Below are 19,254 nucleotides of genomic sequence, written 5' to 3'. Positions count from 1 at the left end.
TCTGGCTGTGGCGTTTTTTTGAACGGGGTTATTAGAGGAGAATGGAGAGGGGAAGAGAGGAAAGGAAGGGAGGGCTTTGGAGGATTTGAGATAAGCGCCGTCTCTCTCCACTCATTACCATATTGGCATTAATGCCCAACTGCCCTGCAGAACCAATGTGTGTGTGAACAGACTTTGTATGAGGAACTAACAGACAAATCAGTGTGAGAAAAATAGTTATGTTTGCATATGATAATATGTGTGCTCACACCGTTAGAAGTGCTTTCATCCCCAACGGAAGCCCAATCTAATTGCACTTTTGTTGTACAAAAGACAAAAAAAAAGATCCCAGTGTGACTTAATCCATCTTTGTTCTTGCCTAAATGCTTATTGGTTAAAAAAAAAGAAACATCAGCTTTTGGGTTTTGTACAATATTTCACTCCAATTAGAGAGCATTGTAACAGCCTGACTTCTACTAAATACTTTTAATCAGAGCTGGTACGCTTCCCTCTTACGGAACAGTGGGTGGTGCATAACTGGAGGAGAGTGCCGAGTCGGGGCTGCTGAAATCCCAGCCCTTGTGGACTTCCAACAATAATTAATGTTTCAAAGATGCCAAAAATGTATATTGAGGGATTTGTAGCAGCGACGACTGGCAGCAGGACAGAATAAGGGATCAAGTTGAAAGGGTTAACTGTCTCTGGGGGGTTATTTTTTTAATGAGCTCATATCTCCACTGTTGAGGATAAAACAAGGATAAAAAAAAAGTGCATATAAAAAGTCTTTGAGCTCCCGTGACTATTCAAAATTAGAAATGAAAGAGATGTCAATTAGCAGCATGTCCTGGCACTAAAAGGTCATTATTTGCCCACTTAGCCCTTTTCCCATGAAATTATTAAATATTTCCAGAAAATATGATCTTAATTTTAATGAGAGCTAAAAGAATTGAATAATTTTACTGAACGGGTTTTATTTTTAATGTGGAACAGGATGTAATGTCTAGTCAAATGATGGTTTCAGAGTACACAGAACCCTTCACATAAAGAAGTGTAAAAAAGTCTTAACAGAAAAGACTGTTAAGACAGAAAAGAGAATGTATCCATATATTGTTAATCTCACACCAAATGTTTTTAAATTCCATGCATAAGAGTGAAATTATGCAATGAAAATGAAATTGCAGGTTAAGAACTAATCGCTTAAACAAAAAAACAAATCATTCTTGAGAAAATTATCAGAGTCCTCTCAATTATCAAATAACTTAAAAATACATTTTAATTTATAACCAAATTTCAACTGGGTATAAATAAAATATGTAAATTCTTGTTACTCTTACTCTTCAAAATGGGGGGAAAAAAAGAAGCGAGCTGTTATATTTAAGTATGGCAAATTTGTGTTGATCTTCACAAATCAGGAAAGGGCTCTTAGATATATTTTAACCACCAGTATTTACCCATTTTAAGTCTAAAAACCCAAGTTTCTTAAATTTTGTATGTAAGAGACGCAAATCTTGAACTGCAGAAAATGTCCGGTTATAACAGCAACAACAGATGCACACATCTCTCTCAACATGGTGCATGTATACTTTCGTGTATAACACTGAAAATATGTTGTGCCTTCGAGAAGAAATTTTAATTGAACTTATTATAGCATTTTAATTATTAATTATGCCTATAATTAAGAAAGTCAAGTAATTTTTATCATTTATAAACAGATTTCAGCAACTGCATATAATTTGTCAGTGCCCTTGATTGATATAGAGCCATAGAACAATATTATCACAGTGGAAACATGGATCTAATGTTATAACAGCTGGTCCAGTCTGATGGGAAAAAAAATAAAAATTTGTTCTCCATTTCTCATTAATATAATGTTAACATTACAAAGGCCTGGGCACTCACTGACTGATGAGTGTACCGCGTTACAAGGGAATTCTTTAGCTGGGAGCCTGTTGTTCGATAGCATTACAGCTCATTTTGATTGGTGTTAACATATTATTTGATACTCAGAAATTACTGTCGAGCTTAATAAGTAGAAAAAGATGCAAATATTCAATAATTCTGTATGTGTTTGATATACTTTATGGAAAATATTCTTGTCATTCATGCATAAACATACAGGATAATGCAGCATGCAGCCAGAGACACAAAACGCCACACGCACAAACAGTTTGCAGAACTTTTGACACAAGCAAAGGAGGGAGAAGCAGGCAAGCAGAGAGCAAAAACAATGTGAATAGTTAAAGTGTACTCACCAATCGGAATGACTATTCCCAAAACAGCAACTGTGATGTTGTTACCTATGAGGTAGTGATCACTTGCAGCTGTGATGAACAAGAAGATAAAAAATAAAAGCAAAATCAAAAAGAAGTTTTGCTCATCGCTACATCTCCAACCACATCTTAAAGAAGAATTAGAAGTTTGTTGGACAGAAGAGCATCCTGATAGAAAAGCACATTTGCGTGATAAGAAGACGAGCAGCCCATCTGCAGACTGTTTTTGTTTTTTTAACAGCATGTGTAAATGAAGTGTGATTGAATCACACCAGGAAGCAATAAAAATGCAATGAGATTTTTTTTTTATATACAAGAAGAGTGCAAAGCAATATGAGAAAGCAAAGCATCAGAAAGTATATGAATGTAGCTCCAAAATATATCTGGCAACAAGTAATTCATGCCAGGCTCAAACCATGTTGAGAGACTCCAGATGACCTTCAGTTTTCTTTTGTTTTTTTTTTTGCTATTTTGCCTGTGTTTTTAGAATGCTGATGCAAAACAATACCAATGCATTCTACACCGTGTTCCAAATTATTATGCAAATTGGATTCAAGTGTCTGCGACAGACTGGCGACCTGTCCAGGGTGAACCCCGCCTCTCGCCTGAAACGTTAGCTGGAGATAGGCACCAGCAGCCCTCCCGAGCCCACTGGGGGATAAGGGTGTTAGAAAATGGATGGATGGATGGATTTAAGTGTCATAAAGATAAATTTTTTTCTTGTGCTATTAAATTTATGATGGTATTGTGTGTCAGGGCTCTTTGAATCACTATAATTAATTTCAGAGAGCTGGGTTGATTAGTTCGTCTGGTGAGCTCAATTAAAGGAAATCTACTTAAGAAGGATGTTCCACATTATTAAGCAGGCCACAGGTTTCAAGCAATATGGGAAAGAGAAAGGATCTCTTTGCTGCCGAAAATCATCAGATAGTGCAGTGTCGTATGACAAGGTATGAAAACATTAGATATTTAACAAAAACTGAAGCGTTATCGTACTATGAAGAGATTTGTGGCTGATTCAGAGCAAAGATGGGTTTGTACAGATAAAGTCATAATGAGGAAGGTTTCTGTTAGACAAAGCTTTGTTCAGTAAAATTTGATTTATACTGTAATAGTTCATAACTTGAAAATTATACTGACCATCATTTGCATTGACCATTTAAGAAAATCTGAGAAAATATCACTTGCATAATAATTTGGAACACGGTATTTAGCGAGTGATGGACTGATACAAAACTCTTAGTGTCATAAACTTGAGTAAAACAATAAGGTTTCAATGCAGTATGGCAGTTAAATGATGCTGTAAAACAAAACTATACAAGATATAAAAGGTGTTCACATTTATTTACTCTAATACAAAAAAAATCTAAAAAATATAATGTATTTATGACAACAGTTATAATGATGTGTGATTTTTCTTTAGGGAGAAGTTTGACTATAGGTCTCCTTAAAGCTTTCTTACTGTACAGAATATTATCTTTTTCTCACAAGTCACTCTTTATAAAGTCACACAAGTAAAACAAGTTGCTTCTACTTAAAAAGTCAGATTCCCTGCTCAGGTAGTCAAAGTAAATCCATTGCTTCACAAAATTGCTCTTGACACCTGCATTTTGCATCATCTTAGCAAATAATGCAAACTAAAATATTTAGTGCAACTAAATCTCTTAAGAGTGAGCCATCCTCTGACCTGGGCTGAGGAAGTCTTCTTGATGGAGTTTCTTTTAGGTTTGGTCTGAATTACCGAGTTCAGGTACTTGACTTCATGTGCCTCCAGGGAAGAAGCTGTCACAAGGACTATTAAGCCAATTATGAGTGGACTTTGGGTAACATAAGTGCTTGGTCATGTCATAATGCCAACTGAAAACTGAATTTCTGATTTCTTTCTTAAACATATCTTTAGACACCAGAGAAATATGTGTTGCAAAAATGTCAGCAATCTATCACTGAAGCCATAACACAATTATTTCACAACCTACTCTCACATTGCATTGAATAAAAGACAGATTAACATGTAAAGCTAGACCCCGTCAATGATCAGTATTTTAGGTTAAGAATAATCATTACCCATTTAAAGGTTTCAGAACTTCTTAAATTGCACAGTAAGATTATCAACTTTCTTGGAAAATTAATATTTGGCAAGCAACTTCAGTATAACAACCTAGCAAGGTAATATGCATATGTAGGGATCCCAGGCCACCAGTCATGTAAGCACAAAGTTGTTTTGATTAGAAGACATCTTAAAGTGACCTAAAGAAAAGAAGATAAAGTAGTTTTGAATTTACATTAGAGGAAGGCAGGCCTCACTCTGTACAGCCCAGAAAAGTCTAGGAACTATACCATGTAGGAACATAAAAATAGCAGTTTACAAACTGTGACTTCATAAAACTTTGTTAGACTTTAATACAGGTAACTAGCCCCTGTCTAATACTAAAAATGCTTTTGAATCTCCACTTGCTTTACGTTCTTACCCCAACAGGTTGGTACTGAGCTTTGGTACTAACCCCTTTCTCAATCTGTCTATTAGCAGCAGGCTCACGATTTGCCAAAGTGTGATCAGATGGCTAGAGTAAAGTCAAGTGAGGGAGATTAGCAGAGGAGATCACAAGCGCTGGCTCTACATACCGATTGGCTCCTTGTAGAAAGAGGCTGTGAAGTTCTGTGCATAGCTAAGAAGGCACAGATGGTATGTGACTGAAGAAAGACACATTATTTTGTATGAATGTAATCATAGGGAGAAAAAAACCCACCGACACATGCACACACATACATACACCACTCTAGACGGTACACCAAACCCAGCGAGTCCTGAGTCAGCGGTTATGATTTAAGCTTTTCTGAAAGTATGACTGACGTCCAAAGGGTTTCTAAAACTCTAAAAGGCGGATTAATAGAATCTTATTAAAGAAGCTGTTATAAAAGAGGAAGTCCTGGAGAGCAAAGGCAATAGGAGACAGTGAGAAATGCTTCACTTTCATGAAAACTATAATTGCTAGAAGGATTTTTTAATTTCAGAAACACTGAAATTCAAAAGCATTTCCTAGAAATATGTCCACGTATGAAAATACTGTATGTCTGTGTTGTTTTATTCAAAATGTGTTTAAAGACAGACTTCAAAGAATTTTGGGGGAAAACAATCAACAGACATTCAGACTGTATAAAATAAGCCTTACTATGAGATTTCGTAAGGATAAGACTGAACACAACAAGCAAAAACTAATTTCTATTATGATGACAAAGCTGGTTAAATAAATACGTTCTAGACTATTAAAGAAAAAGGTAATAATCTATGAGACTGAACATGTTGTGGGCTTTAGTAACCTGCTTTTATTATTTGTTAGTTTACCATCTGTTCCACACCTGATGATGTCTGCCCCAGTGCCACACATGTACAGCAGCTGATGCTGGCAAACTTGACAGTGCTCACCGAGTTGAAAATTATAACTCATGGCTCATGGATTTGCAGACACATCTTGTTCATGCCCCATTTTTTAAATGTTTGTCTCTTGTGATTAGCATTTGTGGTGCAGCGAGAGAACTGACAGCTTCAGAGACTTGGAGACAAACAGCGTCTTGCATCTTGGGAGCTCTGGAATACCAAGGCCCCAAAAGTGATGCAGCTGGCTTACTTTCAAGTTCCTAGAAAATCACTCCACTCTTACTTTGTTTCCATCCCATCAATTCTTATCTCTGTAACAGTGTCACATTTTTCTAGTCTCACTTACCGTAGTATAAATTATCTGTGGTCTCTTTAACGCCCCTTCCATTTCCATTTTATTTTCATTACTTTCTATCATTCTAGTCCAATCAGTATTTTCAGTGAAATCTAATACTAAGTTCAGAATGTCTCTGTTTATACCATTTTGTTAATAATACAGTATATAAATAAACCTTACAGTAAAATCAAGTATTCAAGATTTCACACAATGCAGACTTCACTAAATGCTATTGTTGTCCTTGTACCCGCTCTGTTTTATCCTTTGGCTAAAGTCCACAGACAGCTGTTATTGCATTCAAAGTGCTCATGACCTTATTTTTAGTGTGCGTTTCCCAAGTGCTCAACCTCTTTTCAGGCATAGCCAAAATCTGTTTCTCCTTGACCACAGCTGAAAGCTACAGTTTTTGTACTTGAATCAGAGAGAGAAAAGTGACATTGATGAACTTGTCAGGGTTCTAAAAGTGGACCCATTTTTAACTTAAATCATAAGTAAAAAAAAACTAAAATGGATGAAAAACTAAAAACAGAGCATTAGACTTGAAAGCACATAATATTAAATAAGTTCAGTGTGATATGTGCTCTGCTTATCTGTGAAAGGAATGTATTTTTCTATTTGACATTAAGCAACTTTATTATTATCATCCTTACTATTTCAAAGAGCAGAAGGAAGATTTTGTGATATCTAGTAGGCAAATTGCAGATCAGAAACAAATGGCAGCAACCTTAACTAACTCTCCACTTCCAAACATATTAAGACAACACTGTATAGAAAACACTCCGCCAGGTTTACAGTACAACATAAATGCCATTTTTTAAATTTCAGCCTGTGGATTACTATAAAATCAAGAGAAGGGAACTCTGTCATATTGTTTCTTGTATTTCAACATACGTTAACAAATTGAGAATTTGTTTTTAGGTAGGGTTAAACATGAAGAACTACATTTCATTTTGTAAAATGTCAAGTCCTTCACAAGTATATTGCATGTAATTTCAGTTGAGAAGTGGAAAATCTTCAGCGTTTTACAGAATTAACCCTTCTGTATACCGACCAAGTCCCCTGCAGTGACAGGCAACTTAAAGATTTAGCAGATGGCTGGCAATGAATCTTCATCAATTCAGACAGAAGCATAGCATGAGATAGTGCAGCACTAAAATAGAACTCTGCAGCATTCTAAGGAATTAGTATTCCCTTTCTGCACATGTGATATTGTAGCATGCATAACTCCATCCATCTAAAGCAGTCTGATATAAATTTGTTTGGAAATGTCACAAAATTCCAATTGCATAAGCATTTTAACTTGTAGCATTGTCCTACTGTTTCAAAATGTACATAAGGGCTACAAAAATGTTGGCACACTGATCTAATAATGATGTTACATAATTCCACTTTATTTGCTCTATACATCCAGTCTGGACTGATGAATTGGACCACAAACATGTAAACATAGCAGGGCACTGGAAAACAAATTTACCACTTGTTAACTACATAACATTTTGAAAGAATTGAAGTCAGGGATTTTTTTTTTCATAAATTTGACATTGCTTTTTCATAATGTTTGCTTAATAGTCAAAATAATGTTCATCTGAGCTGAAAGTGTTGGCGTAAACTAAAAACTGAAAGGTAAACAAAAAAAGAGATAAACGTTTATATTTTCTTATAATTAATTGGTGTACCAAGAAAAAGTCCAAATGATTTATCTTGGTCATTGACAAAAATACTAGTCTGTCTTTGAAAAATGAAAAATTATAGCTAGTGAGCAGTGCATTTATTTTTTAAGATGGCATCTTCAAATTAAATCATGTGAATACTTTGCAAAAATTAACAACAGTGTTCTAGTCTGTTTTCTTAATCAAGTTAAGGCTGACTGGTGTCTGTAAGAAAAATGCTGCCAGTCTTTGGGAGTGAAAAACAAAAGCAGAGAGAGAGAGCGAAGGGTAGAGATAGGGAAGAATAGATGAAGAGAAGCTGTCAAAGTGAGGAAGAGTGATGAGTAGTGGCTGTAGAAAATTCGGCAAACTATCGTTTGTTTGCTCTGACACCTCTGTTAGAAACTGGTGACCAGGGACTAGAAATAAGAAGGCTGACAAATTTACTGGGGAGGGATTTGCTGTGAATAAGTGAGAGAAGGAGGACAAGAAGAGGTCACACAGTGGATAGACAGATGGTCAGAAGGAGAGATGAAGGAGAAGGGGAGCCAGAAAAGAGGAGGCAGCTGATGGAAATATTGGTTTTTAGCTTCCTGCTGGTGTAATGGCAGGAGGTAATGATAGTGTGGCTTCGCACACACACTGTGCTTTCACTTCAAACGTAACCCAGCACACCATTATACCTACCTCTGTGGGAGAGGTTAGCATTGGTCTCTCTCTGAATGCTGTCTGGTGCCACTGGGTCCAGTAAGGGTGTTTGTGTGGACATCTGGCTGGTGCTGCTCAAACTGGTAGCTTCTGTACTTGTGGCGGCTTGTGTCACAGGTGGCTGGGTAATCCTGCTGCTTCTGGAGGTTTGAGGGGGCTTTGGTGTCATGTGGTGCCTGGTTGTGGTCCTTGGTGGGGTGGCAGCAGAAGTGGTAGTGCTTGTTGTGGTGGGAGTCCTGGTGGTAGTGCTGGTGGCGGGGCTGGTAGTTGTAGTTGTCGTGGCTGTTGTTGTAGTTGCTGTCGTTGTACTTGTGGTGGTTGGGGCAACTGTGGTGGTTGTCCTAATTCGCACTGGACATAAAAAGAAAAAAAAAAAAAACAACAATGTTGATATATCTGTTTTACTTTAGAAAAGAGAAAACTAGGAGCAAGATCTCAACTCCCTAAACTTTAGGTGTAGCATTTTTTAACAGGGAACATTTGAAAAGATACAAAGGTGATCAGTATGCACAATTTTCTGCTAATTCTGTTTGACATGTTCACATTTTAAATCCAGTAAGTTGCACCGTAACAATGAAACTTTGGTGCAGTTTTCTTTTACTTATGTAGAAAACACCATAATTTAGCTGTAGTAATATTCCTCAGTTGTTCAAAGCAAAAAATTAAAAGGGTGCAAACAGGTGAAAGAGTACTAAACAGTGAAACTAACAATGAAAAAAATAAGTATATATAGAGGTAGTTTCATGTTACAAGATGTTGCTTAATCAGGAAATATGTGTCACCAACACAAAAGGTTATGTATAAGGTGACTTATGGTGACATTTGCGTACAGTTGAAACCAGATATTTACTTTGACTGTATAAAAATGGGACAACTTTTTTCCCTCTGTAAAATTAAATCAGTGTCATTTTCTGTTTTAGGTTAGTTAAGTTACACACAAATATTTCATCTTGCTAAATGCCAAAAATATTTCGTTTTGTTTCTTCTTGAGATAAAAAAATATTTTCAGAATATTTGGTAGAATTGTCTTTTCAACTGCATGACTTTTCAAATATTTGGATACAACGTTTTCCCAACAGTTTGCTGGGATCTCTGCTCATTCTTCCATATAGAAACAATGTAACAGAAACAGACATGTTATCAAACTTCATAAATGATTATCAGTGTCCATTGATGCTCTCTACTCAGCACATTGTCCATTTAAAAGACCCATTTTAAAGAATGGCCCAACTATATATATGATTTTCCTGGTGCTGATTAATTAAACAACTATTGCCAGGGTAAATCTGGACTCATCAGACCATATTAGCTTTTTTTCTTTGCTCCAAAGTCCAATATTTGTTCTCCCTTAAAAATGCAAGGATTTTTCTCAGGTTAGCCTTGCTGATAATAAATGGTTTTCTTATGGCTACAGAGCTGTTCAGTTCCAATCTCTGGAATTCTCTTTGCATTGTGCAAGTGGAAATACCTTACTTTCACTGTTAAACATAGTCTGAATTCCACTGTTGTTTTTCTTCCATTAGATTTGGCCAAACATTTCAATGATCGCTGATCAAGATGTTTTTCTGATCAGCAAATTTCTTCCTCAAAGATGATAGTAGTTTCTGTAATTTCCTGAGATGTTTTCTCTGCTTGATGTCTATCAGTGTTTTCTAGCCTTCTTAAACAGCTTGAAATATTGTTTTAAATCATTTGTCCATTTTCTTTTTAACTGTGTCCACTGCTACATATGTTTTTACATTTAGAATCTTTTTCACATATCTGAGTTTCATGGAAAAAATTAGAAACTTAGGCTACAGAGAAAGTGTGTATTCCAGTTACTTCCACCAGTGCTTCCCAACCCTGGTGTTTGAGGCAAGCTGCGTTGCATGTTATAGATTTTTTCCTGCTTTGAAACACCTGATTCAGATAATTCTAGTTCAGCAAAAGCCTGTTAGTCAGCCATCAATTGAAATCAGATGTGCTACATCAGCAAAACACCTAAAACATGAAGGGTAGCGAGCGTTGAGAACCAGGAATGGAAAACAGGCCGAGACCAATTAATTTAAAAGATCTTAGCACCAAGGATATTATGCTTTAAACTTATTATTTTTACTTGAACGATAACTTTTGTAACTGGTTAATATTCGCATCACAAAACCAGCAATTTACAAATTAAAATATATTAAAAAACATGAGACAAAATTTGCATTGTTTTTGTAGTCACAATCGCTTTATCTGATAACATTTCTTGCATGTTGTCAGAGTCAAGACATTATGTTTGTGTTTTTAGATATATTTACTGTTTTAGAAATAAGACACACACAGAAATAAGCAAGAGTGAAGTGCTGCAAATGTAATTTTATTGTATAATAAGTGAGAGCCCAGCAGCAATACTTGAATTTGAAAAAAAGAAATCTGTAGAGTCCTGTGAGTGTGTGCTCAGTGCTCATCTTCCCCTCCCAGAGCAACTGTGAGTGATGGCCCACATACATCATAATCATCTCTTTCTCCCTTTTCCCTGAGTCAGCTCCCTCTGCCTCACCTGCTAAAATGTGATCTGTGAAAACAGAGCGGATCCATTAAGGATAACAACCCTACAAATGTTGCGGCTCTATCGAGTCAGTGGACGAAGTGAGCTGTGAAATAGGGTCAGTGAAATAATGGAGGTGTGTTGGAGACACGCAGGAAGAATCCCTGACCCATTTACCGACATAGTCTGCTATTCTTTGGAGGAGTCCGATTTTTAAGTTCATCACAGTCAACACAATTACTTGCATGCATTTCATTGCTTAGAGCCGACATTAAAGCATAGTGGGTCTCATTAGGATTTTGTTACTGGACAACCGGCTGCTATTTCCTTCAATCTTAAACAGCTTTGCAAGTATTTCCTGTTATCATTGCAATAAGGAAACTCTTAAATACAAAGCCAAAAGATGAGCATTTACTTATAGAAAACTTAACTCTAAAGCGAGCATGGTGGGGAAGGGGAAACTCCATTACCAGCTTAATATTGGAGCAGACACTCCATCATGACGTGACTGTAATTACAGTAGTGCAGATCTCCAGTGACATTATCTTGCACAGTTCCTTCCATTAGGAGGGACCCTGGATAGTGTGATTTATCAGTTCGAGGTGACATACCTACAGCGCAGCGCCTCATGTCTGGTCCGAGCTCCATACCATCAGGACAGGCGCAGGTGTACTTTGGAGAATGATCTGTGATCTGAGGAGCCTTTAGACAGAGATACTCACAGCCGCCGTTTGGTAGACTGCCCATGTTGCAAGTGTCAGGGGCTGAGGAGACGAGCAAAAAAAAGATGGATCAAAAGCTATGATAAATAAATTAAAACCTTCAAAATAATTGTATTTTGCGTAACTTGGTGGGAGGTCTGAAGTCACAGTTTTATCCCAAGAGTTTTGAAATATGTAAACATTTCAAAGTTTTAACATATTTACAAATAATGTAGGAATATGTACACAACTTTGACAAAAGTATTGAGGTAAAAACACATTTTAAAAACAAATTCAGAGCAAATAAATTTTAAACTATTGATACTGCCTGAACTTTTTCAGATTTCTACATGTTGGAGCCATAAATTTAAGGAACCCAAACATTATGAGCATTTCACATGACAGAGTAACACAGTGCATAATTGTGAAGATGAGGTAAAATTATTGTTTTCTTTTCATTTTAAAAATAAAATCTGAAAACCCTGAACAACATTCATATTCTTGGTCTATAGAGTCAACAATTTGTAAAATCTGTTTTGCTGCAATCATACAGCTGCAGTTTTTTTCTCCATGTATGGCTCTACCAGCCTTGAACGTCTAACGTTTGTTTTTTTTCCACCTATTTTTTGCAAAATAACTCAATCTTAGCTTTGTTATATGCCAGTCTTACCACAGTTTCTCAATTACATTTTGGTGTTGACTTCGAGAGGGCCTTTCTAACACATTGTAGTGAAGTTTGTGGCAGTAAAGTAAAATGGGAAAAAGTTCAAATATTCATGTTACTTTGGCAGAGCACTATGAAAGTGCTCACGTATATGGAAAGGTGCAAAGACTGTCTTTTTAAGTATTCTACACATAGATAAAATATTTAAATGAACTCTCTTAGCCCTAAATGCAGACTCATGGATTTTTTTTTTTTTGATCTGCTTGCCGTTGTGGTGAAGCGCCTGAAGTAGGTCAGGTCGCGGTTGTTTCGACCTTCTGATGTATTTTCTTGCTTATTACATTAGGACTTCTTAAGAATAAGTAGGATGTGTGTCACTCACTAAAAAAGTTGGACCACATTTATGCTTAATTTACAGAATCTTTCAGAAAGAAGTTGATATAACATGTGTAAAAAGCTTTTATTAGAAAAAAATTCCCCAAAATAAGAATTAATTAATTTTTTTTTGACAAAGTTACTCATGCAACATTTAGTGACCCTCATAATACAAATTAAATAAATCAAATCAATTTTAGTGCACACTTGGCTTTTTAGATCAGTGTCAACAAACTTTTAAGTAACACTCCTGTTTCCCTTGGGTTAGGGTTCTCTTAAACATGGGGAAGACTAGAGAGCATGCTATTAATGTGTAGTCAATCTGTTGATCTGTAGAAGTCAGAATGACATAAAAAAATATCTAAACTTGTCCATATCCATGGGAAGAGTAAAATGTTAAAGTTGGAAACAAGTGAAAGTCTCACAAACAAGCCTTTTATCTTGCCTGTGCACACCGTGGGGTGCATGAATAAAGATGCAAAACAAAAGAACACAAGACTTCCGTGTCAGATTGGTCTTCTGTTATTAAAGCTAAAATGTTTAAAAACTTTTATAGATTACTACCAGTGATGCCATTACTACAAAGAATTCTGCATTTTTCTATACTGCCTTCCATCTTATTAAAAATTGATTTTCCCACTTAACAGTAAATTTAAGTCACATTGAAATGGGTTGAAATTGACAAAAGAAGACAAAAGAAAATAAAATAAAGCAGTTATCAAAAGGTCTGTTTCAACCAACTTATGTGCATCAGAATCTTCAGATTCTGAAGCATCTTCAGATTCTGAAGCATCTTCAGATTCTGAAGCATCTTCAGAATGTAGATGCTTCAGAATGAAGATGCTTCTAGTAAATAAAACTCACTATAATAAAATGTTCCAGCTGCATTTCAGTAATTTACAGAGACCTTCAAGAGAAACGCCATTTTCTGAATGAGAATGGTATTTGAAACAGCAGGACTCCAGCAGTGGTTACTGACTGCTTAGAGTTACAATTATATAAGAAATGAGATGTTGCTTCAGTCGGGTAACATTTTAAAGAAAAGATTACTGATCGGGTCTTCCAGGGCAGCCAGAGTTCATTTAATATCTCTTCATCCAACCTTAGTTTTGCTTTATATGTTGTTTCTGTTGGCATTTGGAAAGCTAGCATGTTCAATTCTGGGATGTCTTTTGATTTATTAATGAAAGAATGCAGTTTGTTCCCAATTGGCACACGCACACCGCTTTGAGGGCTTAATGAGGAGTAAAAACAAAACATAAAAACAGACTCACTAACAAACTGTTGGCAAACCCGCGGTGTTCAAACACATGCACACAAAAAGACTTTTGTTGTATGAAATGTTAACAAATCATTTGACATTCTAAGTCTTTTGTTCCTTCTTTAAAAGAGTTAATTGTCTAATCTATAATACAGGTTATTTACAATTCAAATTGTGCTGAGATCAAACAGTATTTTGTCATTTGACCAAGCACACACAAGTCATCATTAGCTTCACTTTTTCAACTGATCGTGCCATATGAACTCTTTCTTTTACATGTTCATATCAAATTTAGAGTATACTTGGATTGTTTCTTTTTGGTTTACCTTTGGGCTGCCTCTGTTCATGAAACACAACAAGGTCCAGCGGGTTGTTAAGATCTTCTGCTACTTTAGCCACATCGTGACCCGTCAGCCGGTTTGCGCTGTAAATGGCTTCATCCTCCAAGTCCGTCCAGTAGACACGATCCTGTGTTAAAAGAGATGACTCTGTTGTAAACGACAAAATGTTGTACTAATACTAAAAACCATACTAGCTACATAGTAATGCAGTTAAAATATCATTAAAATGTTTATTTTCTTTAGTCATTCAAGCAAAAATGTGGAGCTCCAATTTTAAATAGACATTAGTCAGAAAGTAATACATTTTACTTTTTTTATTACTGTTCATTTTGATGATTGTCATTTACGTAATAAAAATTTTGTTTCTTGAAACATTTTAATATAATGCAAGAAAAAGAAAGTATTAACCAGAACAACTCATTTATAAGACTCATCTGCACATAAACAAACCATTTTTTTCATCTTATGTTAAAATAATATTGTTTGAAAGTGTGAAATAGTTATCTTGGTTTATAAAGGTCAGAGTAGAATATTAGATCCCTGCTCATCAGTTATTAAATTGTTAGGTTTTTACTTTTTTCATATCTGATCCTCCCTTCTATATTTTGAAAATACTTTCATGTACAGACATGTAGATCAGTCTCTAGAAACTCTTGATTCTTTTCCAATTAAGAATTGTATCCTCTTTGCATTGGTCTGCCAGGTGAACTTCCAACAAAATACACTGAAAATTGTGATTGGTTACATGAAAAAATGATCACAGCTCCTGAATGTTTTTGCAAAGACTGTATTTCTATGTTCGGTGGATAAAAAGCAAGCAATGTTTAGTCGAGACATATTTTAGTGAAAGTCCAATGTGGACATATAGAAAGGATAAACCTGCAGACAGATTCTTTCTTTGTTTTTGTAGGAACAGATCAAGAACAATGTTAAATAAAAATCACAAAAACTAAAGTTTTAAAGGTAAAAGTGAGACAAAGACAAAACGCTATACAAATAAATGATCAATTTCTTTTATGGTGGCTGAAGAGACGAGCAGCAGGGATTCATCAAAGATTTGTGAGGTGTGTCAAAGTATATCCTGGTTTGTGTTTCAAGCACAGCAGTTTTCTTTTCTTTCTGTTTGTGCTGGATTACCAGCGGGCTTAACCTTTCTCCAGAATTCCCTTTTCCATCTTTCTGCAAACTCTGCATGGCTCAATCTTCTGCAGCTAGATTGAGATAACCTTTACTCTTATGACAGTAATGCTGAAACAATGAAAGATAAATATCAGCAGTGGTGATATAACCATTCTTAGATATTTTATTCCATATCTCCCTTCATCGCTCTCTCTGTGGATGCCTTTCACAAACTGTCAGTCTCAACCATTCTTTCTTTTTATCAGATTGTCTGCCATCAGTCTTTTCAAATGTCATTTTTCTGACCTTGAGAACTTCAAGTAGCAATGTAAACCTGAGGAGCGTGATTCTTTATTGTATGATCAAGGTGAATCTTTCATTTGCTGAACTTATACCCTGGTGTGCACAGGCAAATGTTGCATCACATCAGTCAAAGGCCCGGCTCTTAGTGGTACGAAAACACATCTTAACGGACATGAATTATAAAAGAGCAGGGTGGAAAACGGACTTTGATGATTTTTCAGTCTTAGAAAAAAACAATTTGACACAAAAAGAAAGATAGAGTGCACTAATAGTCAACTAAGACTTACCCTTGTTGCAATACAATTCATGTTTTAACTGTAAATATCAATTATAATAATGTTATCAGAAATATTTATTTAATCTTATTAGATATTAGATAGAAAAACACAAAACATTCACTACATGCAGAAAGACTATTAGGAGCTTCTTGAGCAGAGATTGTACCTTTTATTCTGCAGGTCTATATAATCACTCATATAAACATTAGCAGATTACTTAGTTGGGCTCTGTGGTCCTTTAAAACCTGAAGTTTACTTTTTTAAATAGCATTTCCCAACAGGCAAACATGTCTGTCTTCAAGCAATAGAAAAGTGAAAAAGACTTATTTACCCAGCATTGCACAGAAACAGGTGGGGGCACAGGAAACTCTCCTTTCCTGTTAGTTTCTTACATCCAGCAACAATTCTAGCAACTCATTAAATGGAAGTTAAAGCTAAGGATTGCAGTACACATTAGCTGGCCGCTGTTAAGTGTGCACTGATAAAGCCTGTTTAAAATCCTAATTTTCTTCCTGTCTAAAGCTGTGGCCACATGCTCCGTCTTCCCTAACATATCAATTTTCAGTATCTCTTTATTTCAATAACCCATTTCATTCTTTCCTTCTTCTATACCCACTAGCATAACAGAAATGGGGGGAAAGTAATGCAATAACACTGGAGGAAGAAGAATAGACAACATTACTCACAGTAAGCTTTTACAATCTGTGTTTCCTCAGGACTCGGTGTGAGGGCAGGGGGTGGACACTGACTGAGACGTTATGTGTGTGTTGGTGCGTCTTTCTCTGTGCTTTGGGATGGTGTATCAAGACTTTCTTAGAAAAGCTTTGTTTTTCCCTTTTAATGTTTGTTCATAAGCCAGCATAATAAAGGTTTAGCATTACCTGTATGGCTCAAAACTAACATTCATGCTCACATCTAAAAAAGGAGATACTGCATTAATGCTTTATGTGAACTTAAATGCTTTAGTTAATTTGTCACAATTATAAAAATGTTAAACGTATTTGCAACTAATGCTATGTAATAATTCACTTGTGATTAGCAAAATAACCCCAACAAAAGCAGTATTTTTCATAATACGTTTCAGGAAATCTTTTAATGTTTGCAGATTTTATTCACCTGCTTTTAAATGCCACAGTTTATTTTATTAAACAAGCAACTGATTAAATGAGCGCAATTCAAAATACCATTTGAATGTCAATAAAGATTTTTGACCCTAATGTCATGAATTTAGCAAGTCAAATTCCACATGAACATTTGTTTTTGGCTAAAGTTAGATCATTGTGACAGACCTAACTTTTGTATTTTTTTCTTGTTATGAGTTCAGAATTTCAAATCAATTCTAAGATCATTTTTTTAAACAGTTGAGGTAAGATTACAGACGTTAAAAACGGACAATTAAGAGTTCACAATAGCAAATTATGAAATGTGAATTGTGAAACATAAGCTAATTTCTCAGAAAACAAGCAACATGATTTTCCTCACTGCACTGCTCATAGAGCCAACCCAATACACTCCAATATGGTGTATGTCCAACAGTCTGCTGATAGTCTTCCATGTCTCCCAACTTTATGAACACTCTAAATATCTTGTTTACGCAGAAATTTCTTTACCTTGAATAAACAAAATTGATGAAACAAGTCTATTCAGTGTTTTGGTTCACAGCTTGTTCCGGACCACTTTAAAAGAAACAAATGTCCCAAAGTAAAGTTATTAGGAGCAGAACAACCTTCTCTATGGCTAAAGGATTTTTAATTTGTTCTGTATCATAACCCATACAGAACACAGAGCAGAACAACTGAGGGCTATTAATCTCAGACAGTGAACTTTCACTGCAATCTGAAACATAAGTTCTCCTCACACACACGCCCACACACAGTATTCAGACACATCCTCTCAGCCAGACATGATGGATGTCCTCCTTTTTCCTCAGCTTCTACTCATCACAGCCTGTGCAGCACAGAGAAGAATGGAGAAAACACTTCTGACTTACAACATTTTGTCTCTTTCTTTCTGTACTTTCATCCTCACACTTCTGTCTTTGGGCTGTTCTGCTTCTCACCCATCTACTCTGAATGAAATCAATGTCACTCATGTCCACCACAATAGATTCACTATTAGTTTCTTTTACTGCTGAACATCATTGTGACTCTGAATTCACCATGGAATGAATTACCAAATTTCTTTTGAGCATATTCCAGTTTCATTCGCATAAAACTTTTCAGTTTCTTGAGTAAATGGAAGTCACCCAACAGTTCATCATATGAACTATTAAGGTCATTTGATGTAAGGTCATCAAATGACCCTACACTTTTTCTACATCTTACATTGTTACCCTGTTCAATTATTGAGGGATAAAATCAATACTTTTCACTCTACCATGTAGGGAACAGAGATTAACTATTCTTTAAAATTCAAAGTTTATCTCGTCACTGTGCAGTAGAATGCTAAAGGAAGCAAAAACGTCCCTCATTGTTAGACAAGCAGTCAAGACTTTACCAAGGTTTACCAAATCTCCACAACTGCAAGATACAAACTAAATGTTTTTTTGGGGGGGGGTTTTTTGTAACGCTCGTCAGGAAGACACCTTTTCTGATCCAACTTCACACATGTGTGATGTTCTCTAAACACTGTGCAGATTTGAACTCCAACTATATGCTTTGGTCTGATGAGATACAGATTGAGCTTTTCATTATCAAACACTCTAGGTTGACCTGATGTATAAAAAAGGAAGAATATAAGGAAAGGCATCTCCTGCCAGCTGTTATCCACAGGTGAAGATCTGTAATATCTGTAAAGCTGTAGGCTTGATTCTCTCTAGGAATCTTTCTAGAGTGCAAAGAATCACAGACTCTTTCAAAGAACGAGAGAGAAATCTGATTCCTTTCCCAAAAAAACTTGAAATGGTTTTTCAGTAGTCTAGATAGCCAAATCAAAACAAAATGGTTCAACAGATACAAAACCTTCTTACACATTAAATATAAAAATATGTATTAATATATAATTTTTACTAAATATATCTACTCAATTCTCTTTTTTGCTATAAAAAATTTATTTACCAAACGCTTTCGGCATACCAGGGGATCCAATAGATATGAAGGCTTTTGTATATAAAAGAAAATTTCTGCAGTACTTAAAAGCAAAGATATATGGCAGAAGAAACCAAACTAATGCATTCATTTACCACTGACTGGTTTGTGTGCACTCTAAAATTAAATTCTTCTTGTACCTCAAACACGGTGAGGGCGAATGGATGTCCAAGGTGGTGATGGGAGGACAGCAGCACTTTGCGGTTGTCTCCGTTCAGATCCACGCTCGACAGCAGGTGCAGCTTGGAGTCCACCCAGTAGAGACGTCTGTTGGACAAATCTGACAATGTGTAGA

General features: G+C 35.9%; 1 protein-coding gene across 4 annotated transcripts in view; it reads right to left on the bottom strand.

Moving 5' to 3' along the window:
- The window catches only part of lrp8 (low density lipoprotein receptor-related protein 8, apolipoprotein e receptor), a 163,779-nt gene that overhangs the window by 10,340 nt on the left and 134,185 nt on the right, over positions 1-19,254 (bottom strand). For all 4 annotated transcript variants that reach the window (XM_032571753.1, XM_032571754.1, XM_032571755.1 and 1 more), the window contains exons 13-17: positions 19,100-19,239; positions 14,159-14,300; positions 11,443-11,595; positions 8,299-8,670; positions 2,232-2,300 (exon numbers count right to left, since the gene is read on the bottom strand). In XM_032571753.1, coding sequence (XP_032427644.1) covers positions 2,232-2,300; positions 8,299-8,670; positions 11,443-11,595; positions 14,159-14,300; positions 19,100-19,239 — 876 coding nt within the window. The remainder of the gene's footprint in view (positions 1-2,231; positions 2,301-8,298; positions 8,671-11,442; positions 11,596-14,158; positions 14,301-19,099; positions 19,240-19,254) is intronic.

Source organism: Xiphophorus hellerii, chromosome 9 (genome assembly GCF_003331165.1).
Source record: "Xiphophorus hellerii strain 12219 chromosome 9, Xiphophorus_hellerii-4.1, whole genome shotgun sequence".
Classification (NCBI taxonomy): domain Eukaryota; kingdom Metazoa; phylum Chordata; class Actinopteri; order Cyprinodontiformes; family Poeciliidae; genus Xiphophorus; species Xiphophorus hellerii.
This window is presented reverse-complemented; position numbering and strand designations above follow the sequence as displayed.